This window comes from Capra hircus, chromosome 9 (genome assembly GCF_001704415.2).
Source record: "Capra hircus breed San Clemente chromosome 9, ASM170441v1, whole genome shotgun sequence".
NCBI lineage: Eukaryota > Metazoa > Chordata > Mammalia > Artiodactyla > Bovidae > Capra > Capra hircus.
Window position 1 is genome coordinate 19,627,937 of NC_030816.1, and position 16,900 is coordinate 19,644,836.

The 16,900-nt window shown below is 34.4% G+C and overlaps 2 protein-coding genes across 3 annotated transcripts in view; one reads left to right on the plus strand and one right to left on the minus strand.

Moving 5' to 3' along the window:
* Positions 1-16,900, plus strand: part of CEP85L (centrosomal protein 85 like) — a 147,050-nt gene that overhangs the window by 61,813 nt on the left and 68,337 nt on the right. The window lies entirely within an intron of this gene.
* Positions 849-13,491, minus strand: PLN (phospholamban). 2 transcript variants are annotated; one of them, XR_001296063.2, is made up of 3 exons: positions 13,373-13,491; positions 5,203-5,684; positions 849-2,509 (listed from the first exon to the last, which is right to left on the minus strand). XR_001296063.2 is itself a non-coding variant. In XM_005684524.3 (2 exons), exon 2 carries the CDS (start codon positions 5,594-5,596, stop codon positions 5,438-5,440), a length of 159 nt encoding a protein of 52 aa, XP_005684581.1. In that variant the 5' UTR covers positions 5,597-5,684; positions 13,373-13,491; the 3' UTR covers positions 3,169-5,437. The 2 variants fall into 2 exon arrangements, 1 of the variants encoding a protein (XP_005684581.1); XM_005684524.3 differs by lacking the exon at positions 849-2,509 and having other exon boundaries at positions 3,169-5,684.

Sequence of the window (16,900 nt, forward strand, 5' to 3'; positions counted from 1 at the left end):
GATTAGTGGTGTTGAGTACCTTCTCAGTTGTTTGTTTGCCATATATATGTTTCTTCACAGCTTCTGCCATCTGTAAAATGCGGAGGTGGAAATAAAGTCATTGATAAAGCTTTGGCAGTGGTTGGTATGTACTCAGGTTTATAAAACAGATGCACTTTTAAAAAAGATTGGGTTTCAAGATTTATTAATCATTTTTGGAGAAGGAAATGGCAACCCACTCCAGAACTCTTGCCTGGAAAATTCCATGGACGGAGGAGCCTGGGAGGCTGCAGTCCATGGGGTTGCAAAGAGTCGGACATGACTGAGCAACTTCACCTCACTTAAGGAAAGTACTGTATGATAATATTACATAAAAAGAAAAGTGTGTACTTCCTAATGTCACGTGTAAATGTGTAAATTTCTTGATCTGAAAATGTCTTCTGTTCCAAGGTAATTGTCTGCAGCTCATTTTAACTGGGAAACCAATTGTCTATAGAATTTTTCATAAATTATGTCATCTATTTTTTTCTTATTGCCAGAGTTTTCTGAAACAAAGTGATTTCATCGAAAATTGCAAAATTTCCCTGGGGTAAAAACTTAAAATTACCAATAAAAAATAATGAAAATTAAAGGAATATATTCTATGAAAGAATAAGGAAATCACTTATCTAGTAACGTAACGAATCTGAGCGCAGCCCCAAAACATACACGTAACCTAACGTGCTCCATTCACAGGAGAGCCCTTAACACCTCCTCTGTGCTTTCTTTACTCTTATTTTGAACATAGTTCTTATCATCTTGATTATATATATTTAGACTGCATAACCAAACAGATGTATCATGATGTGTGAATAACAAATCATAACAGAGCAGTTTAACCAGATTTATTGTGATTTATCTATTCAAGCAGTTGAAAGATAGGAAACCTAATTTATCAAATACTGTCATATTTTAGTTCTCAAGTGCTTGTGGTTACAGGGAAACAGGGACTGGGTAGTTGTTTCTCCAGCTGGTGTCTTTACACAGAACTGGAATAACCTAAGATGGTTGGGGGAAGGGACTGAATGTTTTGCGCCAACCTGAAGTAGGTGCCATAGAGAGAGAACTGAGAAGATGGAGTGAATTTCAGACAATAAGTACTGATTTCACTCCTTCCATTCTGTTGGGAGGATCCTCTTCGGTAATCATAGTTTTCCTCAGCCTTGAAGCAGTGCAGAGAAAGGGTAGGGAGCTTGGAGGTGCTTTGTGGAGCAAACTTATTTTTAAATATTCTTGGCCCATGGTAGATGAAGAAAGTGAAAAGGCACAAAATTTGCATGTGCTTGGAGAGTCCTACTTTTTGATTAACCTTCTTTGGGATGGTCTCTTTATAGTGCTTTTAAATTTCATAGTAGAAAGGTGAAACCAGGGAAAGAAAACCTAGATACTTTAATTGAAATGTTTGACAACTTCTCTTCTAATTCTCCTGGTCTGCTATAGAAAAAAGTTCTTAAATACCTTCTCCTTGGAGCTTCCAAACATCTTTCTTTTAAAGTTCTCATCATTCTTGTTTCTTAGATCTCTTTAAAACATTTACTTCTTTTTAGTCTAATTTTTGTATAAAGGGAAGAGCCTTAATAATAATTATCCCATTGATAAATTGTGAGAATGTGATTTTCAGTGACAACTGTTTGTCACTGTGAAGAAAAAACAAAACAAAACATTTTGCAGCTAAGAAGAAGAATTTGGCTGAGAGTCACAATCTAACATCACCATAAATTTATCTAGAACATTTGTAGCTGTCAGAATGTTTTATCTCATTTGATGCTCAGAGCCTCCTTCCTCCTTTTACTCCCTCAAAAGATCGGTATTTCAGCATGGAAGTGTTTCTCTTCTTGGATTAGAACTCAGTCCTGAACGTTTACTGAGCCAGCCTCACAGTCTTATTTGCGTGGTGGTCCTTGTTTCTCATAGTTCCTTACTAAATTAGCTAGAATACTGGTGGTGTAGAACTCTGAAGCATTTCCCCTTGTGAATGAAGGGAAGCATCGGTGTCCGTAGTTTATAGGTCTCCATGTACAGTGTCCACCGCAGTCTTCGGTTCTTTCCTCTGCTCTACATTAGCGGCTCTCTTCCCGCCTTTGCCTAAAGCTGTTTAACCCCACAAAAACTGTGACATAAGAGGAAAACAAACAGCTGACTCTTGTCTTCTCTGGAAAGACTGTCCCTTTCTAAGCCCCTTTTGCATTTCTTTTTGGGGGATGGGGGGGGGCGGGAAGGAAATGGAGGATGCATATTTCTACACACAACACGATCCATTGAATCCCCATAAGCTCACAATGGATCTTCCAGACAGAAGTGAAGGAGTGGTCTCTTTATTGGCAAAGTAGCTCTTCTCTTTTCTTATATTCTGTAGGATGTTTCTGAGTTCTGGGTTGTAGTCATTAAAAAGAAGAAGATAGAATTTTGTGCTTATTTTAAACAAGGAGGGGCTTAATCATCCAGGATATTGACACCTAATGATTTCAACATATTTACTGGAAGAGTTCTCCTGTGTAAATGAAAAAATATAAATATTTAGTAGAATGACTTAAATGACTTGGTTTTTGTCTTAACATGACATAAGAACGGTTTATTTTTAATGTGAGAGCATTTTGTGTATTCTATTACATTCTTGGAAAAGAAAGTTTTCTTGTTTTTATTTTTTTTTGCACCCTGTTTTTTCTTTTTTTTTTTTTACTGTTTAAGATAATTTTACATAGCTGTATTGAAAGATGTGAAAACTGCGACACTCTGAACAAATAGACTATGAGATTATGACATTCACTAGGTAACTAAAATGCATAATTGATTTTTGTTATACATGTTTTAATGAATAAAATTATTAATGTGTTTGACTTTTTCCAAGCTGTCATCTTTTCTATATAATATTGGCATATAATCTTTAGACATTTTAAAGTGTGCTATTACTTAGAGCAAATTGTTTCAAAATTTTACTGTTTTCTCAATATCCCAGAGGACTCAAAAATAATCAAAGGATAAATAATTTCTAGCTAGTAGGAAATTCATAGTTTTATGTATGTCTGCCCTCTTGTGTCTCTACTAGGAAATCTTGATCTTATTTGAGGAAAGTTACTGACAACAGCTTACAAAATCAAAACTCCTTATAGATAGATTGTTTTACGGTTATATCAATCATGAGCAATTTCACTGAGTTCAAGAAGGTTCATTTTAATGTAGGTGATTTGAATTAAATAAACATTTTGAACCAAATAATATAAAAGGCAACATTAAACATTTAAAAAATAGTTCCATTTTGGTTCCCTGTAAAGTAAGGTTAGAATTTGAGCATTTGGTATATACGTTTTTAAAATACATAATTCATTGTATCTTGCTCTTTACAGATTATGATAAACAGAATAAATAAGTCCCATTTTAAGAATGAGTATTTATTTTACAATATAATTTGAGTTACAGTATTCTGTAATCCTTAAGTATAAGGTTTTAATTTCTATTAAAGACAGAATGAACAACAAAACAATTCTTATTTCTGTTTGACTTTGGAAAAGCTCCATAACCTCTCAGTTTATGATTTAAAGTTGATGTTTGTAATGAACAACATAATGAAAAGGCTAGAACCTATTATTTCAAAATTTCCACTTGTTTTTAGGATCATTGCAGCTAATTACTTATAGAACTTGGTTACTTTTTGCCTGGGTAATTATTGACACCAGTGAAGTGAATGCATTAATTACTTCTTGTTTATAAGCTCTTCTGGTTGATATTAGGGATATCCAATCCATAGATGAGACTTCACTTAAGAAATCCCTCTCAGTATGAAACCTCTGTTCTCAGATATCAGTGAACCAACATTATCCCCCTTTCTATCTCCAGTACCTCTCAGGGATTTTAAAAAAGCAGTAATATTTCTTTCACTATTTTGTTAGTAGCATTTGTGTTACAAGCCATAGTCAAGATTGACTTTTCCAATTTTTTTTTTTTTTGCCATATTTTGGCAAATTTTATAGTAAATTACATATTCCTTATCTACTCCTTTAATAATTACTGTATTGGTAGTATGTCTTTAACTGTAGTAAAAACTGTTGAATTGTGTAATATAGGTGTAAACTGTTTTAGACTTAATTTTAAACTAAGTCAATGTACCACATTTTGGTGAATATATTTTCCAAACCAGTTTTTGCTTCTGTTTTATGAGTTGTTTGAAGATATTTTTAAATGACCAATTTTTACTTCTATTGTTCTATGAGTAGTTGGAAGATATTTTTAAATGAAGAGAAACTTGAAATGTATTCAGCAAGAAAATCATTGTAGATTAGTATTGCTGGTTAGTGTAGTAGAGTGGCCTACCACTTAGGTGTTTACAACCTGGTTGATAGATTAAGGAAAATAGCTATACCCTATCATGAACAGTAGTGGGATAAAAATTTTACTTTAAGAATTTGTTGATTTTGGAGAAAGAGTTAAATTATTTTTTCCTAATGCTTGAAGTAATATTTTTTCTTTTTTTGCTTGCCTACAATGAGTGTGAGATTAAAATAGAAGACAACCTGTAACATCATTCTAATCTTAAAATTTTATGATTCCAGTGGCAAGTTATGTGCTCTAACTCAGGTAATTAGCTATAGTGCTTTAAATGAAGATTAGGTTCTATTCTGTTAGTGTGTTAGTAATTATGGCTAATCACACTGTCAGATGTTAAATTAACCAACAGTTCTTGTCTATTGATCATAAAGTCCTGGTGAGAACAGATTTATGGTTTACCTGCACATATTAAAATTCTGTAATTCTTTGAGAAAATTAGTTGTTTTATCTATCTAAGGGTATGGTCTTACTTGATTTTACTCAATTCTTATAAACTTAAAATGTTAGGGTATTGCAGAAAAAGTATAATTTCTGTTTTAGAGTGTAGAGTTACTATGGAGACTTCTGTATGATGATAAACAAGATAACAGATATGAGGGCTATTTCATATGATATTTCATTTGAATGATTATTTTGGTAATAATCATTACCTGAAAAATACTCAATAAATCATCCAAGAGGCTTTTACAGTACAATATAAATTATATTTATCCCAAAGAGTGAAGCTGATGCTTTATATATGAAGTGAGCTTATTAGCAGTGTGGTTTCAAAACTAAACTCCTAGTTCATCCTTAGGAAAGATTTGGGATAGAAGCTTAAGGTCTGTTTAGAAAATTAACAGTTACATTATGCACACTTACATTATAGTCACTTTAAAGTTAATTTTTGAAAATAAAGCCCTTCTTATGTTTACAACATCCAGCAGATGAATACGTTTGCTAACAATTTGCTCTGTTCCAAATCTCGACCTTTTCACAAAGAAATTCTTCTATTTAGGAAGTGGTCTCTTATATAGTATTGTTTCCCCTTCTTCATGGGATGACAGATTTTAAGCTGATGGCAGTAAGTGGCAGCGCTGGAGGTTGCAGCAGAACTTCAGAGAAGCATCACTATGATGCAGATCAGCAGGAGACATATTAAGATGAGACAGAAATTGATAAATAGGTTCTGGAGGTTTTGACGTGCTTGTTGAGGCATTTCAATGGTGGAAGCTCTTCTTATAGCAGAGCGAGTGAGGTACTGGACTTTATCCATGGTACCAGGAAGGCAGGGAGCCTGGAGTTTCAAACGCTCAAGAGAAAGATAAAAAGCTGCCAGCCAAGTGCGTCTTCTTTTAGGTAGCCTGGAATGTAAAAGTAGTAAATGGTTTAGGATCGTAGGTGTGACCTATCCCCTGAACAGGTAAAACACTGTTTTGTGTTCATCCCTCTTCCTCAACCTAATTTGTATTTACGACATCAAATACCTCTAGTCTGTATTGCTCAGGCTCTGTCTTTTTTGGTGATAGCACCATGATATCTTATATTTGGGGTATAGTAACTTCAGTCTTGTCCTCTTTCTCTCAAAATGACTGGAAGTATAATTTGGTTAGGATGCAGCTTGTCTTGGGCTATTCCCTTGGGCCAAAGTTCTTACGTGTTATTTCATTAAGACTGTTTTCTCTGTGAGCACAGTTGTTCTGAGCATCAGTGTATAAATAGCTCCAGAGCAAACTTTATAAAAAGAAATGCATCAATAAGTTATTCTACAGATGTTGACTTCACTCCAAAATAAAATAGTTCGATGAGAAGTGTTTTACCAGAACTGTAGATTGAAATGTTTCTCATTTGTTTTGATGATTTTATAGCTTTGTAAAATATACTGCTTTAAGTAGCATTTTAACAGGATGATATTAAGTACTAAAGATTGCCAGACTCAGATGGCATAGTAATAAAATCATCATTGTCTCACTGTCTACCACACATAGTTGCCATTTGCAAAGGGCCTATACTTAAGAACAGTGTTTGCATTTGCTTTCTTTCAGAGCTCCCACAGGCTGTTCTACCTAATCAATTAATTATTTGCTGCCTGATCAATTACCTGTGCTGATTAATAAAACAAAACTTAAAACAGTACATCATTGTAGAAAATTAGGTATATTCAGTAGATTAAAAATTAGTTGTAAGTTAAGTGCCCAGAGGTAATAGTTTGGCAATATTTGTTGTCAATCAGGATACTTCTATGTAAATTTTGAAATAAGAAAAATTAGAAATGAAAATTTTAAAATAGTCATAATTAACTGCCAGAGATAATAACTGTTAACATATCTTGTTACATCTCTGCCGATCAAGATATTACTGCCTTAGCCCAGCTGCCTGGTTTCACTTTCTCCCTAGTGGCTGTACATCTCATGAAGACCCATCTCAGTCTTCAGCTGTACTTTGCAAGAGAGACTGGTAAAGACAGCAGAGGGAAGAACTGAAAGAATGAGAAAGGATCTTTAGGCCTGATCTTTAGATTAGGTTAGAACTCATTTACTGTTGCAAAGACACCACATGATATACAGTGGTTGGTTGGATTCTGTATAGTTTCAGCACTTCAGCTTGGCTCTATTGGCTGAAGACCCTGCGGTCTCCATAGTACTAGCCTGTAGTGAGGAGATCCAAACAAAGAAATAAAGGCTTTTTCTTTTTTCTTTAAGAAAAAAGTTCTTTAAATTGTTTCAGCTTATATTTGCTTATTATAGACGTAGTGGGTTTCTACTGTTGGGTAATTGTGGAGAAGATTATTACTTTTTTATGTAAACTTGACTAGTCTCTTTACATAACAGAGTACAACCTAGAAGACTGTAAAGAATCAGCATTGGTAGTTCCTGTCTGAACTTAATTTTTATGAAGTTTTAGGACTTAAATGGCGCACAAGCCCTGAATTTTAAAGTTATTGTGAGATATAACATGGAAAAGGAAGAGCAAGCCAGTTCATCATGAAGTCACTCCCCTCCCCCAACACTGGGGAGCGGCACTTTAGTCACATGAAACGTGTCACCTTTCCATAAATACTTCATTGCCTTTTATGATTGTCTTTTGCACATGTTTTTCTGGCTCTGCCTGGAATGTCTCCCCTCCCCCTGCCTCTACCTTTGATTCTTTGCCAGGCAAACTTCAGTCAATCCTTAAGGTCCAGTTTAAATATCACTTCCTAATGAAACCTTCCATTACTCATTAAGGCGGAATTGGTTATCACCTCCGTTGGGTTTTAGTAGGGCTCTAGTGCTGCCTGTATCAAGATGTGGCTAGCAGGCTGTGCTATAATGTTGATTTGCGTGCCTGTTCCCCCTGCTAGACTGCTGTTCACGAGTATAAAACTTCACGGGCTTACTTTGTATTCTAGTCCTTAAGTGCAAAATGAGTACCATTTGAATAAATCAGTGAAGCTGAACAGTGAATTATTATGATTTACTTTAATATTTTTAGAAAATTATTAATGATCAAAGATAGTGCTTTGATTAACAGGTGAACCATTTAGGTCATAGAATTTGATAAACCTAATCTCCAGTATTCTTCTCAAGTCTCTTTACAGATGAGGAAAGTGAGGCTTAGAATATTTACTTTAGAAATTAAAACTTAAATAAACTATTGTTAGTGACCAACAGAATTAACCTGAACTGAGCTTCGTACAAGTGGGTATTTGGTGTTTGTGAAATACAAAGAGGTTTCTCCTAAAGAGATGAGCTATCCAGTGATGATGAATAATGGATAGACTTAAAAGATGATCTCATAATACTTCAGCCAACTATTGTCAGAAAAGTTCCTGGAGACAAATTGAGTATAAAGGAGACAACCAAAAATATTGTCTTGTTTCTTGTCAAACTCAGAAATATGTTACAATTCTAAATAGTCACTTTACCTTGTGCTAAAACCAAAACAAATCCTGTTTACATGCTGAAATGTTAAGCTTTGTGCGTGCAGTATTTTGGGCCCAGTCTATTTGACAGTGGTACGGTCTGAAATGTGTTGAGTCCTAATTCTGCTGAATTTCCAAAATCTATATGATAGTAACTAAGCCAGAGTTTGTCCCTACCAGATGGGGCTTCCGATTGTAAGCTGAGAATTGAAAAGCTGTGTGTGGGAACAGCACAGTCCTATTTTTAAAGTTGTCTGTGACCTTCTCGCCATCATAATTTCTGGCGTGGTTGTCAGGTGTGTTATTCTCTTTCCTCCTCTGTGCACACAGTCATCCTGAGAGTTTAGAACTCCTGCAGTCTTTTTTTTTTCCTTCCTTTTCTTAGAGCCAGGCTGTGAATGCAGCAGTATTTGGTGGAGGAAAGAGAACAAACTACAACCCTCATCCTTCAGCAGATACCATGTGTCATGTTAGGCAACATTTTGGGTGGAAGATATTTGGTCAGCTTCTGCAGCAGTTCTCGCTTTGTAGTGAGTTCTGTTTCTTAAGGTAACATCAGATGCATTCTTGTGCAAAAGGAGCCTTAATAGACCTTTGAAAACTTTTTGGTGTCTGCATTAGGTTTTGCTTATAATTGATACTTTGATGTTGTAAATGCTGAACAGTAATTCCCACCTGTAATTTAAGCACTTCAGTGCTTTGCAGAATTTACTGAACTTCAGTTTTTTTCAGTATTCCCTCTGATGAAACCATGAATTCTTTAGATTCTTTGTGGTATTCAGAATTTTGCTTCCCTTTAATTTTTGTCTGCTTGTTTATGCGTTTAGTGAACTAAACATGGGGCTATTTTGTGAGTAACTTCAAGTAATACACATCTAAGACTATAGTCTGATAGATAATTTTTTGAAAAAATTTTCCCATTAAATTGATTCAGAAGATTAGAATTCTCTATAGGTTTGAGTTACAGGATTTGTCTGTATTAGGATTATTGGAGGGTTTTATTTGTCCCCTACTCTGCAGTCATTTTTGCACATAATCCAGAAGCGATTGTGTATGTATCTGTGTTGTTGTTGTTGAATTAAATCAGACCAGGTCATCTTTAGATTTGTCATCAATCTGCTGGCATCCACAAGCTCACTTTGGTTGGGTCTCTTTTCTTTTGAGATTGCCTAGTGCTAAAGTGGCAGCCCACTCCAGTGCTCTTGCCTGGGGAGTCCCAGGGACGGGGGAGCCTGGTGGGCCGCAGTCCATGGGGTCGCTAAGAGTCGGACACGACTGAGCAACTTCGCTTTCACTTTTCACTTTCATGCATTGGAGAAGGAAATGGCACCCCACTCCAGTGCTCTTGCCTGGAGAATCCCAGGGACCGGGGAGCCTGGTGGGCTGCCGTCTCTGGGGTCGCACAGAGTCGGACACGACTGAAGCGACTTAGCAGCAGCAGCAGCAGCAGCAGCAGTGCTAATAAACTTGGAAGTTGTATTAGAAATTATTTTGTAACAGCAACTTTCCAGAGCTTTTTGTTGGTCCACACTGGCTATTTGAAAGAAGCTTCAAACTGCTTCTGCATGGTTATGAAAAGAATTGTGTAAACATAAAAATCAACATATCCTCAACCCCTTGATTGATCTCATAATGAAATGTTTCCCTTGTTCAAAGCCCTGCCTTTAGGGAACTTCATAAAACAGCAGCGTAGAGATTTTTCTCTTTGAAATTAGCAGATTGCTGTTGCCAATCTGTAGGCTTGTCTTTAGTATCTGTTTGTTATGTTAAAATTAATTTATTTGCAATTAAAATACTCTTTAACCTTCAGATTCTTCTTTGGGGGGAAAAGCATGTGGGGAAGAAGTTTTAAGGAAAATGAATGCCAGTTAAATGTACCCCTGCTAATGAGTAAGTTGGTCCCCTCTCTCCACCCTTTTTTGGAAAAACCTGTAGGTGAAATGCATTATACAAAGCACTAGAGGTCCTCAGTTGACCACAAGTATACTGGGATGGAGCTGTACACCCAGGCCTCATTTTGTTGTGTTTGTTTGGTGCTGCATGCTTCAGAATTATGTAGGGTACGAACACTGATGGACTATTTCTGAAAATGTTCAAAAAGATACATACTATCTCATTTAGGTCACTGTAATTTAGAAGCATCACTTACTTGATTTCTAACCTTTAGATTTTCTTCTTTGCTGGTATGATCAGTACTATGTTAATTCACACTTTTAGATGAAAGTGATTTTTCATAGTATAAATAAAGCAAGATTCCTCTGTTCAAGCACTGGAGAACAGATAGGCTTGAATATTTTAAATGGTATGATGTGAGGAGGTCAGAAATGAAACCGAGGAAAGCTAAGAATTTAGTATGGAACTCGAATAAAATATGCAAGTGTGGTTTCTGTTTATGCAAATATTCTCCTATCTCTAATTAATTATTGAGATTAAGAAACAATATCAATATGTAACCAAACACAATTTTGGGGAAAGTTTTGAGGAGAAATTAACCTGCATTTTCGATGTCAAAGCTAAATAGATTAAAGACATGAGTATTTTAGCAATGAAACAAAAAGAAACTTTGATTGATTATGCATGTTGCTGTTCTTTAAGGTTTGTGCAGTTATTTTGAATTTTTTCTTCCAAGATGTTTTGCTTAATAATTGAGGACATCTATAAGTATTACATTCCTGGCTTTTAAAAAGATCAGGAGAGTATTGTAAAGGTGGTTAAGGACATCATGCCTCGGGCATAAATTTAACTTTGAATGAAATGGAGTGGTTCTAAATTAAAATAGAAGTTGTACCCCCTAACTTTGCCGTTTGGAGTGCCATATAGTATTTGAGGACTTTCAGTTCATTTTGTTTTGCCTATGTCGTGATTTATTTTTAAGCTGTTGATCAGTGGATGAGAAGTGTGCGTGGTGTAGAGTCTTAAAATCTTGGCTCTTGCCAAGGTGCCACCATTTCCTAGCTCTCTGACCTTGGGCAATTCACCTTTTTGCATGTTTCCTAAACTGTAAAATAGAGATGGAGTGTCAAACATTTGGGAATTAAGAGGATCAAATGAAATATTTGTGGATGGTACATTTAGAAAATTGTTAAAGAAGAAGGAAGTTTTAATTAACTATTTCTAGGATTGTTAAGAAATATACAGTCTAATTTAGATACTCTAATTTTTACTTAAAACTTTAATACATTACATAATTAATATTTTACCTAGTATATTAAAATTCTTTGGGGGAACTATTTTGTTCATTCAAATATTCTTCTATCTGCAATTAATTAGTAAGATTAAGAAATAATATGTAACCAAATGCGATTTTTCTGGAACATTATTTTCCTTTATGTCCACTGGAATACTGTGAAAATAATTTTGATGTTTGAAGGTGACACGACTGCTTAGCTAAGCAAAGTACTCTAGCTCTTACATGTGTTTTTAAAACTCACTCAGTTTTTCACAATTTAAACATAGCTCACATTTCTTCTACTTTATTTCATCAGACTTTTTTTTTTTTAGCACTTAGTTTTAAACTGCATGAAACAAAGACAGTATTTAAATTTCACCTTATGAAAGAGATGAACTAGTTAGGACATAATGTTTGACACCATGTTTGCAATTTGGGTAACAGTCACTAACTATGTAATTTCTGTTAATCTGGACACATGAAGGATAACTTTAATAGAATTTCTGCTCTTTCTAGAAATTATCAACTTTGTGGAGCAATTATGTAATGTGAAATTTTGGTATTATAAAAGAACTCATGAACTTCTCATTTGAAGTGTGAGAATGTAATTTGATGGATATTTGAGTAAAAATGTACAGATCTGCTCAAGTCAAACACCTACACTGAGTGACTCTTGTGTAATATCAAAGGAAAAATGTTTTATGAATATAAGGATACTTAGAGGCACTTGACAAAAATGAGAAAGGCATGCTTTTAGATGCCTTAAGGAAAGCTGCTTATGGAATTATACAGAGTTCTTACCTCTTGAAAGCAGTAGAGTTAACATTTGTCTTAAGAACTTAGAATTCTAGAATTAAATTTTATTTTGACATATATAAAAATAAAGCTAATGAGATAAAATCAATGTAGTATCCTTTATGCCCTGACTAGAAGTTAAGAATGAAAACACATTTTGTATATTAGATTAGGCATCTAGAGTGGAAAAGAATATAAGCAGAAGTTATAAAATTTATGATGGCATCTCCATTCCTGTGCATTTTTTTCATATTCCTCCCCACCTTCTAAATGCCAGATAGGAAACACTGGAGGACAGTAACTTAATAAAAATATATTCATTAATAGGCAGAATAAACATTCATTTCAAATTCACTCAAATGAGATTCTTAGGAATATTTGTACTATCAAAATAACAAGCATATGGCAATTATTTTGAAAATAAATTAACGTTCTTTAACTTTAGAATTTTACATATTTTTGACGAGTGTTTTGAAATGTCCAAAGTCTTAGTTTATGATTTAATATTGAATTTAATATAAATAAATATTTATTGAAAGCTTTTTTTTAAAATAAAAGTAGACTAGACTTTTTAAATGTAGTTTGTGGTATATTTCTTAAACTGTACTTTGTTAATATTCACTATAAAGAATCAGAATAATATTGGAGTAGTCATGCCAGTAATGTGCCTCTTGTACAACCACGCAACTGTTCATAGTATTCTGGATGTAAGTAGACAGTCCAGGCCCACCCTGCTTCTCAGCAGAGTAACACATAGCAAAATGAAACCATTATTTTTGCATAGAGAAATCAAATCACCATTAGCACCAAACATGGTAACATAATTGAAAGATTTTAATTGGCAGAAATTTAACAGCAAAGCTTCATACTGAAGCTTCATAATGTTAGCTTGTAGCAAGATAATAATTAATTTTTGAACAGCAAAATAAAAGTGAAAGTTAAATCAAAATGACAAACCAATAAGCAAGATCAAAGATGAATGCTACCTTTATGATTTCTAAGTTGTCTTATTCTTACTATCACTGATTAGATAAACATTTATTTAGAAATTAAGCTTTATGTCAGTCAGACATTTTATTATTTAAATTTGAACTGAAATTTATAAAATATGATTAACTCTTTTTTAAAAGTTCAGTAAGTTTGAGTTATAGAAAGTGCCATAATTGGTTTAGTCTGTTTCTTACCTTGGCTGTTATGATGATCACAATATAGAATGCTGTGAGTTACATGCAGTGTTATCCGACGTTTAGCTGGAAAGTTTTCTGACTGTTACCAGAGTTATGGGAACAATTGAAGTAGGTGGAGGAGAAAAAGTGTTCTAGGGAGGTCTTATGATGTCATACAGGAATTCTGAAGTTATGATTGGTTAACCATAGTCTTATCACAGCCAAACATTTTAGAATGTCATTTATTTTAACCTTAGGTATGGAAAGGTCATTAACACTTTGTGCCTCATTTTTTGTTTTTAACTTTAAAAAGCATGTGGGAGATAAGTGAAAAAGTTTGGAGTGGTAGAAAGCTCTTTTCATGCATCTTCAGGCTCAGAAGTAATTGTAATCTGAGGGTGATAATGTTAAAGAACTAAAATTGTTAAAGTAATAGGAATTTTAATAGAGTGAGAATAATAATACTGATTTAAGCCAAACAGCTTTCGCTGAGTTGTTGTTGCCATACTGAAGCTTCATAATGTTAGCTTGTAACAAGATAATAATTAAATTGCCACAGAATCAAATTTCATATTTTTTCCCGACTTATTCTCTTCTCATACCTATTTGTATATGGGGGAGAGAGTATGTGTGAGAAAGCCAGAATGAGAAATCTGATTTTGGTTTTAAAAAATTAGCTTTATCTTAAAGTAATAACTAAGAAATGTATTTAGTTCACTTTTGTTTTCTCAATTAGTGCTCTAAAAATAGCAGTGTATTTACAAACATTAATTCTCATTATTTAAACTGATAGATATCACCCCAAGAAAAGTTGTTGTTTTCAAATTTAAGTAGTTAGGTTTTTTAACCAGTTGCAGTAAACTGCCATAAAATCTTACTAAAATTCCAGTAAGCTGACAGTATCAGGAGTAACTTTCTAGCCAAAAAGATGTAATCCCACATAACTGATCAGTGGCGTACTAGTTAATGATACTTTATTGACGGTAGATGTGCATGTGTCTGGAAATTTAAGTAATAGTTCTAAAATGGTGTGCCTTAATGCAGTAGTTGTTTTCCTGAAATTTACTATGTAAATGAAATTTTAGTAAATGAAATGATCTTTTGAACTTCTGAGAACTGAAAAGAATTCCTTTGACAAAACAGGCATCGTTTTCCTATTTGTTTGGGTTTTTTTCCCCAAATTTTTTTTGTTTATATATTAGATTAACTTAAAATCACCACTCCTCCAAGTTCTGATTCTTAAATCTCGACTGTAATTCTGGAGAAGCTACTTGTTATTTTTAATTTCTAAAATGCTTACAGCAAAGTGAACTCAGCCTGCTTCACTTTCTTATGGGTAACTAAAATCTTTTGCAGCAGCTGCTTATGTGTCCTTAAATGGAGATGATTTTGGCTTCTTCCAAAGAAAGATAAATCCTTTGCTAAAACAAATCTCTTGTTATTTAAAGAATCAGCTAAAACTATCAGAGAAATAATGTTCAGCAAAGGCCCTCTGTGAACATTGCTAAGGGAAGATTTTACAGCTTAAAAGGAAAAGCCAAAATTAAGTAAATTGCATGGACATTTGACATTTTGCTCAGTATACTATTCAAGCATTTTTTCTTTCAGTCTTTACATAATAAGGATGTCTGATTATTATCAATTGCTAGTGATTACCAACATTCAAAACCTAGGGACTTGAAATACAACCCTGACGTGATTTATAGTAATTGTCGAATATGACGTAGCTGCTAAGTGACAGGCTGACGGTTCAGATTTGGACCTCTTAGTTATAATTCTCTGGCAGGTTGGCATGTTAGAGGGGGAAGCTATAGTGTAACATGGATATGCATTTCAGAGAGTAGTATTCATCAACTAAGAAATTATAAGATGGAAACAGATGAATTATTAAAAACAAACTATTTTTAGCAAGTCTGCTTTAAGTTTGCCTACACATTCATTTGAAAATGAACCTTAGAGGATGGATCATTGCAGTATGAGCACCTCTAGTTCTAAGAAAATAGTAATACTTGTATAAAGTAAGAAGCTACCACGGACTGAATAAAATATGGCCTAGATATTTCACATGTTGGCAGATTTGCTCAAAAAGCCTATGTAGGTTGACACACATGTGCACACACACACACACACACAAAACACATATGTATACCCAGAAGGATATTAACAAAGTGTATGTGTTTAGAGTTGGAAAGAGGAGATAGAAATCTACTTTTTAGATTTGTGCAAGAGTGGGGAGCTTTTGTGTCTACCGTTTTCCTTTGGTTTAGCTGCTGTGGCTGATCATCATTGTTAGTAAACGGAGCTCTAGGAAGTGTTACATCTTCCTTTTAGGCTAATTGCCTAAACAGAAAGTTGTATACTAGGAGCTTTGGTGAACTACAGAATAATCAGTAGCTATTTCCTCAGAAATTCCACTATGAAGGTCTAGAAAGTGTTTTTAGAGGTGCTTTGTCACAATCTTCATTTGGGGTCAGACTATAGTCTGAATCCATTTTTGGTATATATGACCTTATACAGGCTTCTTTAAGCTGCCTTATCTGTGGGATGGGTTTGTTGCGAGGATTTTCCTAAGATGAAATATGTATATAATGACTTAGAGATCTTGCAGCACAGTGTCCATTTAGTGTTAGTACTTATTTTCCTTTTGAAGATGATTCTTACAGCCCAAGGGTAGAGTCCAGTGCCCTTTGAACTTGGATAGGAAAAATGTTAAAGATCTTTATTTTTACTAAACTCTGAATGAGAGTCAGCCTTTCCTCAGTTGTATGTTTACTGTCACTATAGCCGTCTTAGATAATTTCATGTAGAACAGTTGCAGCATATAGCTTGAAATGCTGTTCATATTCATACCACTTGAAATTATGCAGTTAAGCTGCCTGTAAATATTATTATTTAATGCATTAATAATGAAGAACAGAAAAGAAAAAAGGAAATAAAGCAGAAATATTACAACATAAATTTGTTTTTTTTTTAAATATGTATTTTGGTGTAATTTCTTTTCTAATATATGTTTCTCATTTTTTCAAGTTTTATTTTAAAACAGTTCTAAATTTACAGAATTAGTACAAATAAACGGACAGAGGAGCCTGGTGGGCTTGCAGTCCATGGGTTGCAAAGAGTCGGGCACGACTGAGCAACTAACACTTTCTTACTTACTTACTATAGTATAGAGGGCTCCTGTATGCCCAACACTTGGTTCCCTCTGTTGTTGACATATCCTGCACACGTATGGTACATTTATCACAACAGTTGTACCAACGATGATACTTTATTTTAAGCAAAACCCATGTTTTCAGTTTTCCCTGGTGTTCCTTTCCTTTTCCAGGATTTTTTCCAGGACACCAGATTACCACCAGTTTAGTAGTCGCGTGTCCTTTGGTCCCCTTGGCTGTGACAGTTTCTTACAGAATGTCCGCAGTTGGGTCTTGTCTGCTGTTTTTCTCATGGTGAGGCCGGTTGATGTGTTTTTGAGAGGAAGATCAGAGAGGTAGAGGACCGTTTTCACCACATACCAAGTGTACATACCTATCAGCATGACTTACCAGT